We start from the raw sequence: 18,389 nt of genomic DNA on the forward strand, positions 1-18,389 counted from the left end.
GTGGGGAGAAGGGAAGGTGATTGTAAGCCGCTTTGACACTCCTTTGGGTAGTGAAAAGCGGGGTATAAAAGCCAATTCTTCTTCTTCAGTCCCTTGAGTGGGTGGGCGATGCAGGAAGACCCTGCTGACTGTTTGTTACTTCTTCTCCAATGTACTTTTGGAGGAAGGATACTGTGAAATGTGTTCATAGGCACTAATTCAATTTATTTTAGCTAATTTTATGGTTATGCCTCATTTCGGAGAGCCTTTGAGATCCAAGAGTAAGATACCACTATCATTTTCCATTAACTTGATTTTTTGCAGGTGAGGTATTAAGGATGCCAACTCCAGTCTGGAAGATTCCTGGAGATGAGGAGGCAGAGAGTAGGGAGGATGGAGTTTAGAGAGACTAAGGAGTTCAGTGGGGATAGGCTCTCTCTGGTACACCAGAGTCCACCCTCCAAAGCTTCCACCAAACAGGCATTTCTGAAGTCTGGAGATCAGTTGTAACTCCAGGAGAACTCCAGGCCCCACCCGGAGGTTAGCAACCTTGTGAAGGGTATAGTGAACTGTATGTGTGTGTATTTGTGACGAATTAGCAGCATAAATAGGGGCAAAGTGGAAGAAGAAAAGAAAGACCACCAGTTTTAGCAGACTTCATCAGAGGTGGTTCCAGCTAAGCGCCACATTCATAGTCATTGCGTTGCTCTTCCTTATTGAGACATCCGATTGTCTGAGCTTCACAGTATTTGAGATCCATGGAATTTGAATGTCCAAAAGAACAAGAGAGGAAACAGGGGAAGAGACCTTCACTTACTCCCAGAATTCAATGACAGGTGAGGTGGCGTTTTCAGCCGTCACATTGGTGGAGGAGTTTGTCTTCTGGAATTCCATGCAGTTGCCTGGAGGAGAATGTGAATCAATGTAATTGAAAGATGCCCTCATGAAACACAATCAATCCACTTCCCACCCGAAGACAAGACAAGACTATGAAAGCTCAGGAAAGCATCTGGGGTCTAGTTGTCCCTCTGGGAGAGGTGTTGATGAATGCAGCTGGGAAATGAGATATAGCTTTCTCCATGAAAAGGAAGAGACTGGTTCTTTACTTAAAGTGATGGGTACAATTTAGATTAGAAGGTCTATTGTAAATCATGGTCAGGCATAACAACGGTCACACCATCTCATGAAGCAGCCTAGGCCCAGGCCAGAAGTTCACCGTTCTACTTCCTGTTTCCCATCGTACAACTGTGCCGTCTCCCAGGACTGCTACTCTCTGTTGTTTATAGCCATTGCTACATCTCACAACACCACACCCTCCTTTCCCCAAAAGGATTCAAACTGGGACTGAAATATTGTTTGGATTTGCAGTTTTTAAGGGTTGAGTTTTTGTCCATTTCTCCAATAATATTCATTTCTTCCCTTGAGAAGGAAAACTGGGAGGAACCTACATTAACCAGGATGGCTCCATAAACAGCTTTCAAAAGAATTGAATGCTTAAAAATACTCATTTGCGAAATGGAAGGAGGACCTTATAGCCAAGGAGGATTATAAAGAAATACCCATGCTTTGTAGGGAGAGTGTTAAAAAAGCTAAATCTCAAGAAATGCTGAAAACAACAAAAGAGCAGAGTAAAGCGGTACCATCACCTCATGTGATCGGAACACTATATTTCTTTTAATACAATCCAAAATCTTGTTTGCCTTTTAGTTACCGAGTCATACTGCTTACTCATGTTCACTGTAGGGTCTACTAAGATCCTTTTTACACGTACTACTGCCAAGACAAGTCTCACCCATCCTATAGTGATGTATTTGATTTTTCCTACCTAAATGCAGAACTTTACATTTGTCCCTAAAAGTAAAACTCTAGTACCTTTAATATCTGCGTGCAAAGGGAATTTGGAACGATGCAGCTATGCCTGCTGAAATCCCCTTGTCAACAAAAAAGAGCATAGAAAAGGAGAGGTGGGTGTCCTAAGCAGGGAATGGCAAAGGATGAGCACCGGAAGTGAAAAGATCCAGCCTCAGGGGCCTCTATTTAACAGGAAGGCCTCAGACACAGTGGAATGTCTATGAAAAGGGGTCACTCCCTTCCTCCAAGGTCAATCCCCTCCTCCAAGGTCAATCCCCTGAAACAGGAGCATTGCATTCCAAAGAGTTCAACTGGGTCGTGCTGCCAGACAATCCCCCAGTGCAAACGCAGATCTCTCACTTACCCGTGTTCCACTCATGGTCACAGCTGCCCCAGGGAAGGTCGATGGTGAAAGAGCTGAAGAGGTAAAACAAAGCCCAGGCTAGGACAATGATGTAATAGAAATTAAGGAGCACAACAATCACCTGGGAAGCATAACCGATGCCTGCAGAGAGAAGAGCCACAGTGAACAAAGGGAGCACTCTTCAACAATAAATAAAATCACTAAGCTGAAGTCAGCTGCGTCCAAGACCGGGCCAGATGTTGTTGATTACAATCAAAGAGTGAGTCTTATTGACATAGCCAGGGCAGGGGGGTTCAACAGGCTCATGCCCCCGTCCTTTCTCACGTGGCTGTGCCTGAAAGTAACCCATAAACCCCATCCCTTTCTGCATAGCTGAGGTCCTTCTTGGGCTGTCATCTGTGCCATGAGTCATCTGCACTGGCTCCAGGTCTCCTAACCTAGTAAACAATTATCCCCGCATCTCCAACCACGGACCTTTGACACTTCTTTCCGCCAACCACCAGAGGATCCTTTTTTCCTCCCCTTTTCTGCAGCTGTTTTGATTCTAAGCTGTTTACATTCAAAATATTTCTCCTCTCCTCCTCCTCCTCCTCCTTCCCTTTCAGCAGACATGCACCTTTGTGGGAGATTTCCACTGTGTCCTCCTAAACAGTCGGTTTCAGCAAAATTAAACTGGAGCTCAGTAGCACCTTAATGACTCATATATGCCTGCGTATGCCTTTGAGAATCTGATCTCACTTTGTCAGAGGCCAGACAGCTGCCAAAAGGTTAAACTGGGATCAGTGTTGTTAGCCTTTAAGGTGTAGGCTACTCAGTCCAGAAGCAGCGCAGATATTCATGTCGGTGTTAAGCTAGTGAGTGGCCCAGACTGCTTGCCGGTTCTTATGGTTCAGTTAGCAGGTGCTATTTGGGCAGTTATGACTCTACTGTGGGCAGAGTCTGAATATGCAGAGAGGGGGAAGCAGCAGGCTGCTTGACGAATGAAATAGTTTTATTTATGGAGATAAACAACTTTGTGGAGAAAGAGAGAAACCCTAACCCTAACCTAGCTCTCTAGCTAGCTGTAGTCATTCTTCTGTTCATCAACTGTTTTGGGAGGCAAGCAGGGAGGAAGTGCACTCAAAAAAGCTGGAAGTCCCCTGTTGAGCCAATCAGGACACTGCAGGAGATAATTTGAAAATCAATAGGAAGTTCCTGTCCTATTTATGCTAAATATACATCTCCTACGATGCCCCCTGCAGGACACTCTTTATATGCTGCTCAATTATGCACGCTGCAGACATTGGTTGATTTGGATCCTCCCGAGGGTTTACTTGAAAAGAAGGATTTCAGCACCCAAAGCAAGGTTTTCTCACCTCCATCCTCCCACCGCAGTCTGAAATGACTCCCCAAAACATCGTTCCTGAGGAGCAGGGAGACAGAAGACTATCCAAAACAGCACGGGGGCATTCTGGCTTGGGGGAGGGGGATGAGAAGAGAAGGTAATACTTCTTGGGCAGAATTGCTTCCGTTCGTGGGCCAGTGGATCCATCCCCACATGTAATTATCTTATTGGTTTGGTTATGTCAACAAAACAGAACTCTGAAAAAGGTGTGAACTTGGACTTTGGACAAACCGTGAGCCCTGTTTGCTGAGCGATCTGGGAACGGCCCGGTTGTTTCATTCTTCGTCTTCTTCCTTTGGTTCTGAGGTTGGCTTCAGCGGTGATTTGAGTGCAACGGTTCTCTTCGGGGAGGAAGCATCAAAACTGGCAAAGCTCTCTTGGAAACCATCCCAAGTAACCTGTGATAACTCTGTACAGCTGCACATGTTTAACCCAGATCTTGCTCAACAGAAATGACTTCCGATTCCACCGACTTCCATGTCCTTGAGTGCTACCTCAAAAACATTCAAATCATCCAGGGCTCATTCCGCAAACATTGGACAATGCGCTTTCAGTGTGCTTTTGCAACTGGGTTTTCCTGTGCAAGACAAGAAAATCTGCTTCTAAAGTACATTGAAAGCGCATTATGCCTGATGGAATGAGCTCCCAGAGAACATCAGGGCCATAACAGAACTCACACAGTTCTGTAGGACCTGATCAAAGGAGCTCTTCCGCCAGGCTTACGGTTGAGGCCAGGCCGGACAAATAAACATATAAATAACAATTAACCTTTCCCCCTGAAATTCAACAGCTCCTGCCTACCCCAATGAGAAGAATTATGGGGCCATCACCAATCTGTTGATGGATTTAACTATTTATTTAACTGCTGAATTATTTTAATTGCCTGCATTTTAACAGTGTTGTAAACCACCCTGAGATGGCAGTGCCGATAGGAGCGGTCTAGGAATTTTCTGATAAATAAATTAAATAAATGATTCAACATGTGTGGAACAAGCAGGACCCCAGAACTAGGAAGCTGTTTTGTCAAACTGAAAATGAATGGAAGCTGAAGTTCACGAATTTTTAAGGCCATAATTTAACAGCATCACAGAATGCATACATGTCCATGGGGAGGAGGAGACCAGCATGTGTCCAAAGACCATCACAGTACATGTGCCAAGAGGGTGGCTCCTTCCTATTGGAAAATAGAAACCCAACTCTGCCGGAAGCAAAGCTTATCTGCACTTCTGGGTTTGCAGCCCAACCAATGAAACCAAAGAAATACAAGGGAGAATGTGTTTTGTCCCATCACTCGCCCCCGACTCACCTTCAAAGAGGGGGCACAGTCTCCTCCAGGCAGTGACTCCTCCCTGGCTGGTGTACTGGCCAAGTGCCGTCTCCAAGAAGAACACTGGGATCCCACAGGTGAAGAGGAAGATGAGGTAGGGGATGAAGAAGGCACCTGCGGATTAAAAAATCCAGGCATGAGGGACAGAGCCAGACTTTCAAATCAAGATGGCTGGTTTCTGCAGGAATTACAGTATTGCTATGTATGTTCCAAAGGCTTTTAGTCCTAAATCCCATTGAACCCTCATCTCACCGGGGAGGGCATTCCACCAGGCTGGGGCCAGGGCTAAAAAGGCTCTAACCATAGCTGAGGCTGGTTTAGCATCTATACGGCTGCGGACTTTGAGCAAATTTTGCTCACTATATCTTAGTTTCTATTGCGGGACATAGTGATGAATATCTAACTAAAAAAGCTGTGAGTTTAAGGCCTTTTACCTGAATGTACTAGCAATACTAGCAATGCACTCTGGAGAGTTTAAAGCGCTTCGCCTGCGATCTTTTCATAGGGCCCACGGCTGGTGGCTCAGGTCTTCTTCATGGCCTGTCTTTTGCCAGTTCCATCTGGTTTGCCAGCTATGGTCCTTTCTCAAAAAGCAAGCATACTCTGATCACATCCAAGTTCGATTACTGTCACGCACTCTACAGGGGGCTACATTAGAAAAGAGCCAGGAAACTTCAGTTGGACTAAAGCACAACATCCAGGCTACTGTCAGGGGTTGGCTGGCTACCAGGATCAGAAAGGGCTTGGGGCCAGGATACTGCAGCATCTCCTGTCATGCTATTCAGCCCACCAGTTAAGGATCAGGCTGTCAGTACCCCCACCCTTGAAGCATGTGGTAGCTAGAGACAGGGCATTTCCTGTGGTGGCATCTTGCCTTTGGAATACTCTCCCCTTTTGGACTTGCCTGGTACCTTTTTCTTTTAGACACTGGGCTCAACCATGTCTTTCTGTCTGAAATACACCTTTAGGTGGCCAGGCTGAACCACATGCAGCCAGCTGGGTGACCTTGGGCTAGTCACAGTTCTCTTAGAGCTGCTCTAGCAGAGCAGTTCTGTCAGAGCTCTCTTGGCTCCACCTACCTCACAGGGTGTCTGTTGTGGGGAGAGGAAGGGAAAAGTGTTTGTAAGCCTAAAGAAGTATGTGTAGCAGAGCATTATGCTCCACTGAAATCTCTCCCTGCCCCAAATCCTGTCTTCTCCCGGCTTCACCCCCAAAGTCTCCAGGTATTCCCCAACCCAGAGTTGGCAACTCTAACTGTGGAGGTCCTGTAGGGATTTCACAGCATGAGAAGAAAGGACAGAGATGGTTTCCCATTGCCTGGCTCTGTGTGGCAAAATGGATCTTCCTTGGTGACCTCCCGTGACCCATTTGGCTTAGTTTTGGAGATCTGACAAGATTGGGCTAGCCTGGGCCATCCAAGTCAGGGCATTTATTTACCTAAAAGAAAAAGGTGCCAGGCGAGCCCCAAAGGGGAAAGCATTCCAAAAGCAAGGTGCCAAACGAGAGAAAGGAGCAGAGCGTTCCCCCAGGAATCAGAGGTGAGGCCTCTGTGTCACCAAGCCCCACCCACCTGCCCTGGGCTAGATACACCTCTGGCCATTGCTCAGGGGTAGAGCATCCATTTGGCGTGCAGGAGGTCCCACGTTCAATCCCTAGCATCTCAAGTTGGAAGAGCCACGCAGTAGGTGACGCGGAAGACCTCCACCAGAGACTCTGGAGAGCTCCTGCCGGTCTGAGTAGGCAATGCTGATTTTGCTGGACCAAGGCAACTTCGTATTTTCTGATATCTATTAACTTGAAAGCCAGGGATTAAACCTGTGACCCGGAAAAATACACGCTCAACCTCTGAACCTTATTCTCCAAAGCAATACTGAGTAAAAACCACTGGTTGCATCACCAGAGTTGGTTACTGCTGAAATTTAATTTGTCCTCCCTGAAGTCTCATCTATGAAAGTCCAATCCATCTGCAGATATTTTGCAGCATTTACAAAGCGGTATCTGTCCTTTCTCAACCAGGGATCTCAATTTAATATCATTCGACAATATTTTATTCCCCGCATAATGTCGTTCTGCCTTCGATGGCGACCGATAACGGCCGGGCCAAGATGGCTTTCAGGGGGTAGAGCTTGACGGCTGGCATACAAACTACAGTAATTCATTTATTTTACTGTATTTGATAGCTGACGTTCCTAGCCTAGTCGAGCGTTTGCTTCTCTTTTATACATGAACACAATTCCCCTTGGGGGGGGGAAATTAAAGGACGGACTGAAGTCCTCTCCATGCCTCCTTCCAAATAGCCCTTCCAGGTTTGGACAGCTGGTCACTTGGGCGCTGAATGGCTAGCCTCTCTTCTAATGTCCCAGACCCAAGCCAACAGTTAACAGAGTGGGAAATTACAATTACAGACAATTCACTCCTAAATCAGCATAACAGCTCCAGCTCTTCGCTGGGCTAGACCCAGCTCTCTGCCCCTGGATCCAAGTATGGCGTAAGTTAAGCTGGCGGAAGGCTTGACCGGCTATAGAAGCAATGAGCTATCTAGCCCAGTATTTGCTTTGACTGCCTTCGTCTAGTGGTCGTTCGTAGTCAAGATAGTTCCTCCTCTGAGTTTGGCAGCAGGCAATAATCCCTTATCCTCCTTGAATCGCAGTGGTTTAATTAAGTGGTCCCCAACCCCCGGTCCGGGGACCGGTACTGGTCCTTGGATCAGTTGGTACCAGGCCGCGGCTCCTCCTTGTCCTCCTCCCCAGCTGCTGCCTCGGGGGCTGCCCTGCCACTCTGCCGCCAGCTCACCTTTGGTGCACTCCAGCGGCCTCCATGGCTGGCGCTCCCCCTCGGCATGGCACTGCCCCCCAGTGGGCGGCAGGAAGTCAGGGGCGCCGGCACAAAAGCAAGTGGAGCAGGGGCTCAGGTGGCAGAGACATCCCTCAGCAAAAGACTACCCCCCCCCCCGGGCCTCAGTAAAATTGTCAAACGTTGACCGGTCCCCGGTGATAAAAAGGTTGGGGACCACTGGTTTAATTGACAAAAAGTGCAATATGTTGTGTTATTTCTGTTCGAGACCATTCAGCCACGACTGACGGCCAGTGGAGGAAATCAGACGGGGGAGTCTCAGTTTGTTCAGAATCGTTGGTTAACTGGTCCTGTCAACCCATCCACCCCTCCCAAAATGGCCAGTGATGGACTGGGAGAGGGTCGAGAAGGGGAGGGGCCCTGGGTGGGCGTGTCCACAGCTCTGCTTCCCAACCATATTCTGCATAATTGTGCCACTTCTGGGGTTTCTCAAAGCCCAAAGAATGTTCCAGGGGTTTCTCAATGGTAAAAAAGTTAAGAAAGACTGTCCTACCCCCAAATCTCCAGAAATCTCCCAACAGTGGAGTGAGCAACTCTATCCATTAAGCATGGATGAGTTTTCCCGTTTTCTCATTTAAAATGCTTGACCTCCATCAAGGGTCAGCTAATATCCCCACCATATTCTCCTTTCTTACATAGCAAAAATGGAGTTAATTCATTACAGAGAATATACCAATATGACAGAATATTGCTGACGAGACATTCCTTAACCAGCTGTATTATATCCATATACTCTCTACGAAGAAAGGTCTGTATCACGTCTAACAGAAACTTAGCTGTGCTATTTTTCCTAGAAGGGGAAAAAAATCTTATTTCTCACATTTTAACCTGTGTTTGATTTAAGTTTTATACTCAGTTGTCAAAATCCATTGAAAAGTGTTTGACCCTACTTGAAGATGTTACAGGCAGCCCCTCCATTCTGTATTTAGGTTGGCAAAATTGCTTTGGTTTCACTGGCAGTCTTCAAGCAAAGGTTGGATATACACTTTTCTTGGATGCTTTAGGATGCTTAGGGCTGATCCTGCGTTGAGCAGGGGGTTGGACTAGATGGCCTGTATGGCCCCTTCCAACTCTATGATTCTGTGATTCTATGATGCTTTAGGATGCTTAGGGCTGATCCTGCGTTGAGCAGGGGGTTGGACTAGATGGCCTGTTTGGCCCCTTCCAACTCTATGATTCTGTGATTCTATGATGCTTTAGGATGCTTAGGGCTGATCCTGCGTTGAGCAGGGGGTTGGACTAGATGGCCTGTTTGGCCCCTTCCAACTCTATGATTCTGTGATTCTATGATGCTTTAGGATGCTTAGGGCTGATCCTGCATTGAGCAGGGGGTTGGACTAGATGGCCTGTTTGGCCCCTCCCAACTCTATGATTCGGTGATTCTATGCATTCTTAACAAAAGATTAACACAAAATGGATTGGTTTGCGAACTTTATTTATTCAATTTATTACCCACCACTCTTGGCAAGCTGGCTCATGATGGGTTACATGACTGTCCTGGTACAATAAAAATATCCCCATTTTAAAACCCCCATAAAAACTTTACAGAAAAGAAAATACAAAACAGTATGGCAGAAAATAACTATAAGCCCACCCTAACAAAACAACTACCAGCTGGGGTGGCCAGGGAGCATGACAACCAACCACACCATGTAGGCTGCCATGTAGAGGATGGAGTAGAGTTGTTCTCTCTTGCCCTGGAGGGACGGACCACAACCAATGGGATGAAATTAATGCAAAGGAAATTCCGTCTAAACACCAGGAAGAAGTTCCTGACAGAGGGGTTTCTCAGTGGAACAGGCTTCCTCGGGAAGTGGTGGGTTCTCCATCTTTTGAAATTTTTAAACAGAGGCTGGATAGCCATCTGACAGAGAGGCTGATTCTGTGAAGGCTCAAGGGGGTGGCAGGTTACAGTGGATGAGCGATAGGGCTGTGAGTGTCCTGTATAGTGCAGGGGGTTGGACTAGATGACCCAGGAGGCACCTTCCAACTCTGTTATTCTATGATTCTTTGGTGCCGACGTGGCATCATGTCTTCCTAGGGTGAGCCCAATCCGATCTTCCTCCGGTACTTAACACAACAACACCTGGTCACACAGACGTGTATATGATACTGAGAAAACACACACACACACAGATGGCTTAGCAAGCCTCATTATCTCAGAGAAAGTGACCTTCTAAAGAAATTCTGAGGACAGCTTAAGCCAAGCACAGCTAGTAGGAATAGGGTGGCTATACTGAACAGTGCTTCGATGACGTTTTAATGTGAAACCATTCACAAGAAAAAGCCCTTCAGGCACTTACGGAAAGTATTCAGCTCAAGACGTTTGGCTATACAGCATCTAGATTTCTATTGTTACCTCCATTTCCTTTTTCCACTCCTAGTGGTACTTCAGAATTATCGACATTCCTGCACACGAAAGATTAGGCCACCTCACACAATCCTTTAAGTCTTCTCCACGAACCTATTTTCAAAAGAGTCTCCTAGTAATTTGCCCTTAGCACACAGAACTCTTAGCCAGCACACTGTAACTGTTACAGTGTTGGACTGAGGTCTGGGATTCTGAGTGATCTCGAACCCACCACCCACTCTCAGCCCAAATTACCTCACAGGGTTGTTGTAAGAGTGAAAAGGAGGACAGCAAAATGATGCAAGCCACTTTAGAAGAAAAAGAAGAGCTGTTATTTTGTACCATGCTTTTTAGTGCCCGAAGGAGTCTCATAGCACCTTACAACTGCCTACCCCTCCTCTCCCCACAACAGACACCCTGTGAGGTAGGTGGGGCTGAGAGAGCTCTGAAAGAACTATGACTGGCCAAAGGTTACCAAGTTGGCTGCATGTGGAGGAGGAGCGGGGAATCAGACCTGGTTCTCCAGACTGCCACTCTAAACCACTGCGCTAGCCTGGCTCTCGTTGAGAAAGTATAAATGAAGTAAATTTCTATGACATGGGTTTGTACAGTTAATAGGCACTCCTGGGATCAGAAATAAGTCCCACTGTATATTTAATGGGGCTTACTTGTAGGAAAGTGTGTGTTTGTTTAAAACACTCATTCGCCACCTTTCTTCCACACAACGTTGAAGACGGCTTGCAATATAGGCGAAATGCCTAAAGTAAATCAAATCCGTTAAAAACCCCAACTTTAAAAATACAAGACTGCTAGTAAATTAATCAAGTGCAGTCCTAAATAAAACCGTCTTCAGCTGCCTCCTAAAGACAGAAAATGCAGGGACCAGACCTCCCTCCCTAGGGATGTCCCGTCCCCCCCCCCCCCCCGCTCTATGGCATTACCACCCTTTGAAGACTCTCTCCTCCTCAAACCCCACAATCCTCGTGCTCCACCCCTCCAAATCTCCAGGTATTTCCCCGGCCATCCGACTCAGCAAGGGTCTGCTACCACAGAGTCTACCTTAGAAAGGTGCCGTTTCCCCCAGGGGAGCTGTAGTTTGGAGATCAGTTATAATTTTCGGAGATTGCCAGAGCACACCTGGAGTTGGGCAAACCTACACAGCAGCCTCAAGGGAACAATGTCATCTTTCCCTTTCAAAAATGGCCACAAGGTCCAGTTGCAAATCTCCCAGCATCACTTCTAGCTGAATGCGAAATGCAAACGTCCCTTTCCATTTCAAAGCGTAAACAGGAGATGGAAATGTTTCTACTTAACCCCAGGAGAAGGGTACTTAACCTTCCCAAACCTGAGCGGGTTTCATTTCCACAGTTTCAGGAACTGTGAAGGAAGTTTATGGGAAACATCCATGGATTAAGGCACACAACAATTTAGGAACATTCTGATTCCACACAAAACAAAACAACATCTCGCCCCCCCCCCCCGCTCCCCTAATCCCACCTTGAAAATAAAGTTCTCAAGCGTGCAATCGAGAGAAATAAAAATGAAATCCAACGTGAAAATAGCTAACTAGCTAATCCCTTTCATGCTGCCAAGATGGGAAAGCAGTTTAGGTATGCCTGTGAGGTAAAACCCAAGAGATTACAGGCCAAAGTTCATAACCTACTCCCCGAGAGCTCTATGAGTGGTACTGAGGCATTTTAACCTGTTTTCCTACGAGCTTCTGAAAAATCAGAGCAAGCACATAATTATTAAAGCAAAGCTGGAAAAAAATAATAATTCCTGTGTCAATCTTCAGGTAATTTTTTCTACCAAAAACATATATAGCGGGGATCACTGCTTTAGGATTTCTGTACTTTAAAACAGGGGTAGTCAACCTGTGGTCCTCCAGATATTCATGGACTACAATTCCCAGGAGCCCCTGCCAGCATTTGCTGGCAGGGGCTCCTGGGAATTGTAGTCCATGAACATCTGGAGGACTACAGGTTGACTACCCCTGCTTTAAAAGAAAACCTGTCCTCAACATACTACAGAAACTTAGGGATTACTTCAACTGAAGAAACCAGCTATTCATTTTGTATTGGCCTTCTGATATATAATCCTAGAAAAGGCAACCACAGTAATTATTTTCCACCTAGCTGGCTGAGATGAACACCCGTATCCCCCAGCTGCATCTTATCTCACCAGGAAAACCTGCAAATACAGATGAAAACATCCCTTCCATTTTATTTTTTAGGTCAAAACAGAGTCAAAGGACCTTATTTGAGAAACTGTGATTATGTACCCAAGTAGAAATGGGACAACTGCAGAACCTTCACTGATCCACCTCTAAAACGTTGGTCCAGTGTGTTTTTTTCATATAGAAAGAAAACTCCATTTATCAGCACTCAAACTACTAGACCAAACTATTGACAAAGCTATTCTTGTTTCCCAAGCAAAGAAAATTTAAGGTTCTTTTGCTGTGTGGAACACCATCGCCCTAGTATCATGAGCACCTATTGGATGTTGTCCGTGACATCATGGAGAGGTGCATCACAAGTGCCTTCTATAAGGTTGCCAACTCCAAGCTGGGATATTCATGGAGATTTGGAAGCAGAGTCTGGGGAGGATAGCAATTGTAGAAGGGAGAGAACTTAGCAGGTTGTAATGCCATGGACTCCACCTTCCAAGCAGCCATTTTCTCCAGGAGAATTGATCTCTCTAGTCTGGTGGTCTGTTGTAATTCTCGAATATCTACAGGCTCCACAAAGAGGTGGGCCACAGAACCCTCTGGCTCTTCGAGCCACTTTAAAATGTTCTGCTATGATGAAGATTTAAGGTCCATATCTCCTCAGCATTCATGCATAGAACCAAGGTTCATAGAATACCACGGGAAATACAAAAGATTACCAAAAAGCACCTCCCTCATAGTGATTTCCTCTCTCTCTCTCTCTCTCACACACACACACACACACTTCTAGGATTAGTACCTTCCTCATAGTGATTCTCTCCCTCCCTCACCCCCATCACTTTTAGGACTCAAAGAAGAAGAGATTGTTTTTATACCCTGCTTTTCACTACCCAAGGGAGTCTCAAAGCGGCTCACATTCGCCTTCCCTTCCTCTCCCCACAACAGACACCCTGTGAGGGAGGTGGGGCTGAGTGAGCTTTGACAGGACTGCTCTGTGAGAACAGTACTATCAGGACTGTGATGAGCCCAAGGTCACCCAGCTGACTGGATGTGGACGAGCGGAGAATCAAGGCCGGCTCGCCAGGTTAGAACCTGCCACTCTTAACTACTACACCACATAGGAAGGCAGGCTGTGTGTATTATACCTCACTGAAGTCTCTCCCCTCACCAAACTCCACCCCCCTCAGGCTCCAACTCTTCTTCTTTTTCAAAGCAGTAATTTTCTCTTTTGCCTTGAGATCAGTTGTAATAACAGGAGATCTCCAGCCACCATCTGGAGGTTGGCAACTCTATTTCAAGGTCACTACACTAGGTATACAATTATAGAATCATAGAACCATAGAGTAGGAAGGGGCCATACAGGCCATCTAGTCCAACCCCCTGCTCAACGCAGGATCAGCCCAAAGCATCCTAAAGCATCCAAGAAAAGTGTGTATCCAACCTTTGCTTGAAGACTGCCAGTGAGGGGGAGCTCACCACCTCCTTAGGCAGCCTATTCCACTGCTGAACTACTCTGACTGTGAAAATCTTTTTCCTGATATTTAGCCTATATCGTTGTACTTGTAGTTTAAACCCATTACTGCGCGTTCTCTCCTCTGCAGCCAACGGAAACAGCATCCTGCCCTCCTCCAATTATCATTGTCCAATATTAACCTCGCTGGCATGCAAAAACAGCCAAACCTGGCCACAAGAAAGACAGGAGTAACTCTGACCACAGAACTCCCTGAAAATGCCCCTCTCCTCCAAAAATACAACTTTTGGAATCAACCACAGAGTGGCAGCTAAGGAACCATGTCCCTCACATGCTCCAGGAGACATAGCATGGGACAGTAGAGAGAGAGCTAAAGGAAAACAGGAGCACACTGGTAAATGGGCCTGCTCAAGCATCCAAGAGCTTAAAGAATTCTCAAGGTGGAAATTTAGATGTGGGCTGCGGCTATTTCCAAATCCTCCCTGGCAGTTTCTTATAAGTCTCCCTAGTACTCATTGTAACACATGACAAAATCTGCAACAAGGAAAGTGGATTTTCTGTTTAGAGCAGCCTTTCTTGGCTTTTCTTCCCCCTTTGGGAAACCCCTGAAACATTCTTCAGGTTTTGAGAAACCCCAGAAGTGGCGCAATTGTGCAGAATATGGTTGGGAAGCATCGCTGTGGACACGTCCACCAGGGGTCCCCTCCCCTCTCAACTCCCTTGAGGCCCATCATTGGCTATTTTGGGAGGGGGCGGGTAGACATGACCATATATTTATCACCTGATAACTAATTTTAAAAATATATAAGAATTAATTAACTCCCACCCATTCAGGAAACCCTTCCAGGGCCATCAAGAGACTCCAGGGTTTCATGACACCCTTGTTGAGAAAGCCTCGTCTAGAGTGATTCTCCTTCTCGGAAACAAACATTACACACCAAAAATTACCAATTAGCATGCTAGCAGGGACTTATGGGAATTGTAGTCCATTGACATCTGGAGAGCACAGTTTGGCCACCCCTGTCATATAGCATTTGTGCTGCTTCAGTTGTACATATATGGGGGAGGCAAGAATTTAATCCAGCCATCCTGACTAGGGGGTGACGTCAAGGAAAATAATAGAAAATGAACGATTTCTTCATGACTGCACACAAACGTCTAAAAAAAAGCGTGTTTTAATGTCAATGAACTGCCAGGCTCAGAAATATATAACTTGGACGAACACAGTTATTAATTTGCGAAACTTTGCCCACTTAAAATGAACATCTGTCTTAAATAATTCACTTTAGTTACTTCAGGCTTTCTCAACCAGGGCTTTGTGAAACTCTGGGGTATCTTGATGGTCCTGGAACAGTTTTCCATATGCGTGGGAGTTAATTAATAAATGCTTTAAACATTTGTCGAGTGATATGACCTTAAATGGTCATATCCACCCACTCACCCCTCCCCAAATGGCCAATGATGGGCCCCGAGGGGTGGGAAGGGGAGGGGTCCCAGGTGGGCATGTCCACAGCTCTGCTTCCCAACCATATTTTGCAATGATTGCACCACTCCAGGGGTTACTCAATGGTAAAAGGGTTGAGAAAGGCTGAGTTACTTCTTTTATTAAACACCCTGCAAGTCCCAGTAGGAGGAGGGGAGCAGGTTGACAGGATCCATTTAAAATACAATAATAACAGTCGTCTGGAAGAAGCTTGCATCTTGGGAGGCAGAACTGGGCAAGCTGCAGGGGTGGCATTTGGAGCAGTATGACTGAGGGGAAACCCAGGCCCCACCCATGGCTTTAACCAGAAATGTTCCTATTCAAAAGAACAAACTCCCTGAAATGGAAGGCTTCTTTCGGGAACATTTTTAGATAGGCTAAATCAATATACCCAAGAGTAGCGATCCCCAACCTGTGGGCCGCGGACCACATGTGGTCCGTCGACTAATTGGAGGTGGGCCACGAAGGACGCCTTCCCCCCCCCCCCGGCCCTTTACAACACACTTCGGGTGTCATTGTCCCCCATCACTCCCAGATGCAGAGAAACAAGCTCAGGGTTCCTATTGATCTGCCATTGTCATGAGTTAAAATTTCCATGAAAATAAAATGTTCCTTATGTTCACTGTTGTGGCGTGTCTGTATCTTATTTTGAAGGGATGTTTAAACATCACCATAGCGATCAGAGAGCGTTAGGGCAGTGGTTGAGAGTAGAGGAGTAAACTACCCCCCCCCCCGGGCCTCAGTAAAAGGCGTTGAGTGGTCCCCGGTGATAAAAAGGTTGGGGACCACTGGCCTAGAGGATGGTGCACATCTTCAGCAGGCTGTTGGGCATGTGCCAAACATGGAGCTGGTTCCACAAAAGTGAACTCAGACCTCACAGATCTCTCCTGTTCACCCCACACTGGTTCCTTATTGTGTCATATTGGTCCAGTGCAGTTTAGCCTCTGGGGGTTAAAATTAGGGGGAAGGGGAGACACCCTGCTGGCTATTAGAAAAACCCAAGCGAAGGTGCACATTATGGAGATCCGCATGGTCAGAGAATGCGCTGGATAACATAGCTCGGCAGCTAAGATTAAGCGTGGCTTTTTGCAGAAGAGCAGAGCTGATGTGTAGCAAATCAAAAGCAGCATGTTGGATCATAGAATGATAGAATAATAGAGTTGGAAGGGACCTCCTGGGACATCAACCCCCTGCACAATGCAGGACATTCACAACCCTATCGCTCATCCATGGTGCCTGGATCAGGGGGATACACCCAAATTGCCCCACCTGTTCACCCAGCAAGTTGCACATGAAACGGAATGTTCCTTAAGCTCTCCCAGCATCTTCATTGTGACACTCATCTGAGCAGCCTGCTGCTAGGACTTCAGCCTTCCCCTGACCTACCCCACAAGGTTGCTGTGAAGATAAATGATGTGACATCATGCAGTATTTTGAATGCTGAAAGGGAGATCCACTGGCTGATGTGATGGGACGTTGGTCTGCAAGGCAATCTAGTCAACTGCTAGGCTTCCCGACCACAGCTGAGAAATTCCTAGAGATCGGGGTGGGGGATGAAACTCTTGCAGGGCAGGGTTTGGGGAAGGGAGGGGCCTCAGAGGGGCATGATGCCGTAAAGCCGGCTTTCTCTTTATGGTTTCTTGACGGCCCTGGAAGGGTTTCCCAAACGAGTGGGAGCTAAGTAATTTTCAATACATTTTTAAAATGTGTTAAGCATTTATCGGGTGATATGAGCATATATGGTCATGTCAACCTGCCTCCTCCCCTCCCAAAATAGCCAATGATGGGCCTGGAGGGGTGGGAAGGGGAGGGGCCCTGAGTGGGTGTGTACCCAGCTCTGCTTCCCAACCATATTCTGCACGATCGCACCACTTCTGAGGTTTCTCAGAGCCTGAAGAAGGTTTCAGGCAGTTTCTCAATGGTAAAGAAGTTGAGGAAGGCTACCATATAGTCATCCTCCAGAGCAGCTGTTTTCTCCAGCAGGACAGATGTTACATACCTCAGTTGCATGGGAGAAAATGGCTCCTTTGGAGGATGGACCCTAATATAGTCTGGAGAGTGCCTGTCGTCCCAGGAGATCTCCAGGCCCCACCTGGAGGTTGGCAGCCTGCTGACTGCAGACCTGCACATTGCTAGGTTTCAACCCAGAGCTGCAAGGTGCTGGCACCATAGCTTCACTCACCACCACCGTTCTTATAACAGAGATAAGGGAAGCGCCAGACGTTCCCCAAGCCAATGATTTCCCCGGCCACGGACAGCACATATTCCAGCTTGTTGTTCCAGTGGTCCCGTTCTAACGTTTGATCGGCTGACTCTTCCTTCTTCTTCTTCTTCTTCTTTTTCTTCTTCTCCTCCCCAGGGGGCTGTGCAGGTATTTCGCCGTTGATCACTGCCCCTGGGACTCTGTAATCCATCCCACCTTCCGCAAAGAGAAAAAAAGAGAAAAGAAATCAGGGCCACCGTCCTCACCCCGCCCCCTTCCTTCTCCGGGTTCTGCTTACTTACAGCAACACGAGAAGCAAAAAAAAAATCACGCTGGCCGGGAAGGGAGGCACAAACACAGAAACATGCTCAAAAGTTCACACCCCAGGTGCCTGCTGACCGCAGCAGGAGATGTTGACTTGACTTGCGCACAAGATGTACCCACAGACTTTGCAGGGGTGGGAAGTGTTTACTTTGGATTAGGAAGCATGCAGCCGGCTTAGTTCCTTTTTTTTTTAATGCGATTTGTTTCAAAATGTTCTGGTTTTTCACTGAGCATCCCCCTGTGGCATCATCTAGCCATGTTTTGTAAGCCTTCAAGGACTTCATTCATTTCATATTTAATTTTGAAATGCACTGCGATGGTCCTAAAAGGGATGCGAACCTGACCCTTGATGGCTTATAGCAGCCTTTTTCAACCTTTTGACTGCGGAGGAGCCCCTGAAATAATTTTTCAGACTTTGAGGAGTCCCGGAAGTGAGGTCAGCTGGCCACATCCTCCAGAAGTGACATCACTCTTAGCCATCCTTAGCCATCCTTTTGCTCCCCCCTCCCCTTTACTACTACTGTGGCAGTTCTGCCTCATGTAGGCTGGAAAGAAGAGTAGGAGCTGAGAAGACAGGCCAGATCACTCCCTCATGCCAGGCCACTTCAGAGTTCCCACGGACCCCTAGTCGGG

General features: G+C 46.8%; 1 protein-coding gene across 7 annotated transcripts in view; it reads right to left on the reverse strand.

Annotated features, from left to right (window-relative positions):
* LOC143838540 (sodium- and chloride-dependent GABA transporter 2) overlaps nucleotides 1–18,389 on the reverse strand; it is a 72,350-nt gene that overhangs the window by 44,592 nt on the left and 9,369 nt on the right. Inside the window, exons 1-5 of one of the 7 annotated variants that reach the window (XM_077339979.1) lie at nucleotides 17,735–17,752; nucleotides 17,412–17,648; nucleotides 4,885–5,019; nucleotides 2,195–2,335; nucleotides 797–881 (exon numbers count right to left, since the gene is read on the reverse strand). In XM_077339979.1, the coding sequence (XP_077196094.1) occupies nucleotides 797–881; nucleotides 2,195–2,335; nucleotides 4,885–5,019; nucleotides 17,412–17,643 (593 nt within the window). In that variant the 5' untranslated portion in view covers nucleotides 17,644–17,648; nucleotides 17,735–17,752. Of the gene's footprint in view, nucleotides 1–786; nucleotides 882–2,194; nucleotides 2,501–2,668; nucleotides 2,702–2,810; nucleotides 2,829–4,884; nucleotides 5,020–17,411; nucleotides 17,649–17,734; nucleotides 17,753–18,389 lie in introns of those variants that run through there. The other 6 variants (XM_077339977.1, XM_077339984.1, XM_077339982.1 and 3 more) reach the window with 6 other exon arrangements.

Source organism: Paroedura picta, chromosome 5 (genome assembly GCF_049243985.1).
Source record: "Paroedura picta isolate Pp20150507F chromosome 5, Ppicta_v3.0, whole genome shotgun sequence".
Lineage (NCBI taxonomy): Eukaryota > Metazoa > Chordata > Lepidosauria > Squamata > Gekkonidae > Paroedura > Paroedura picta.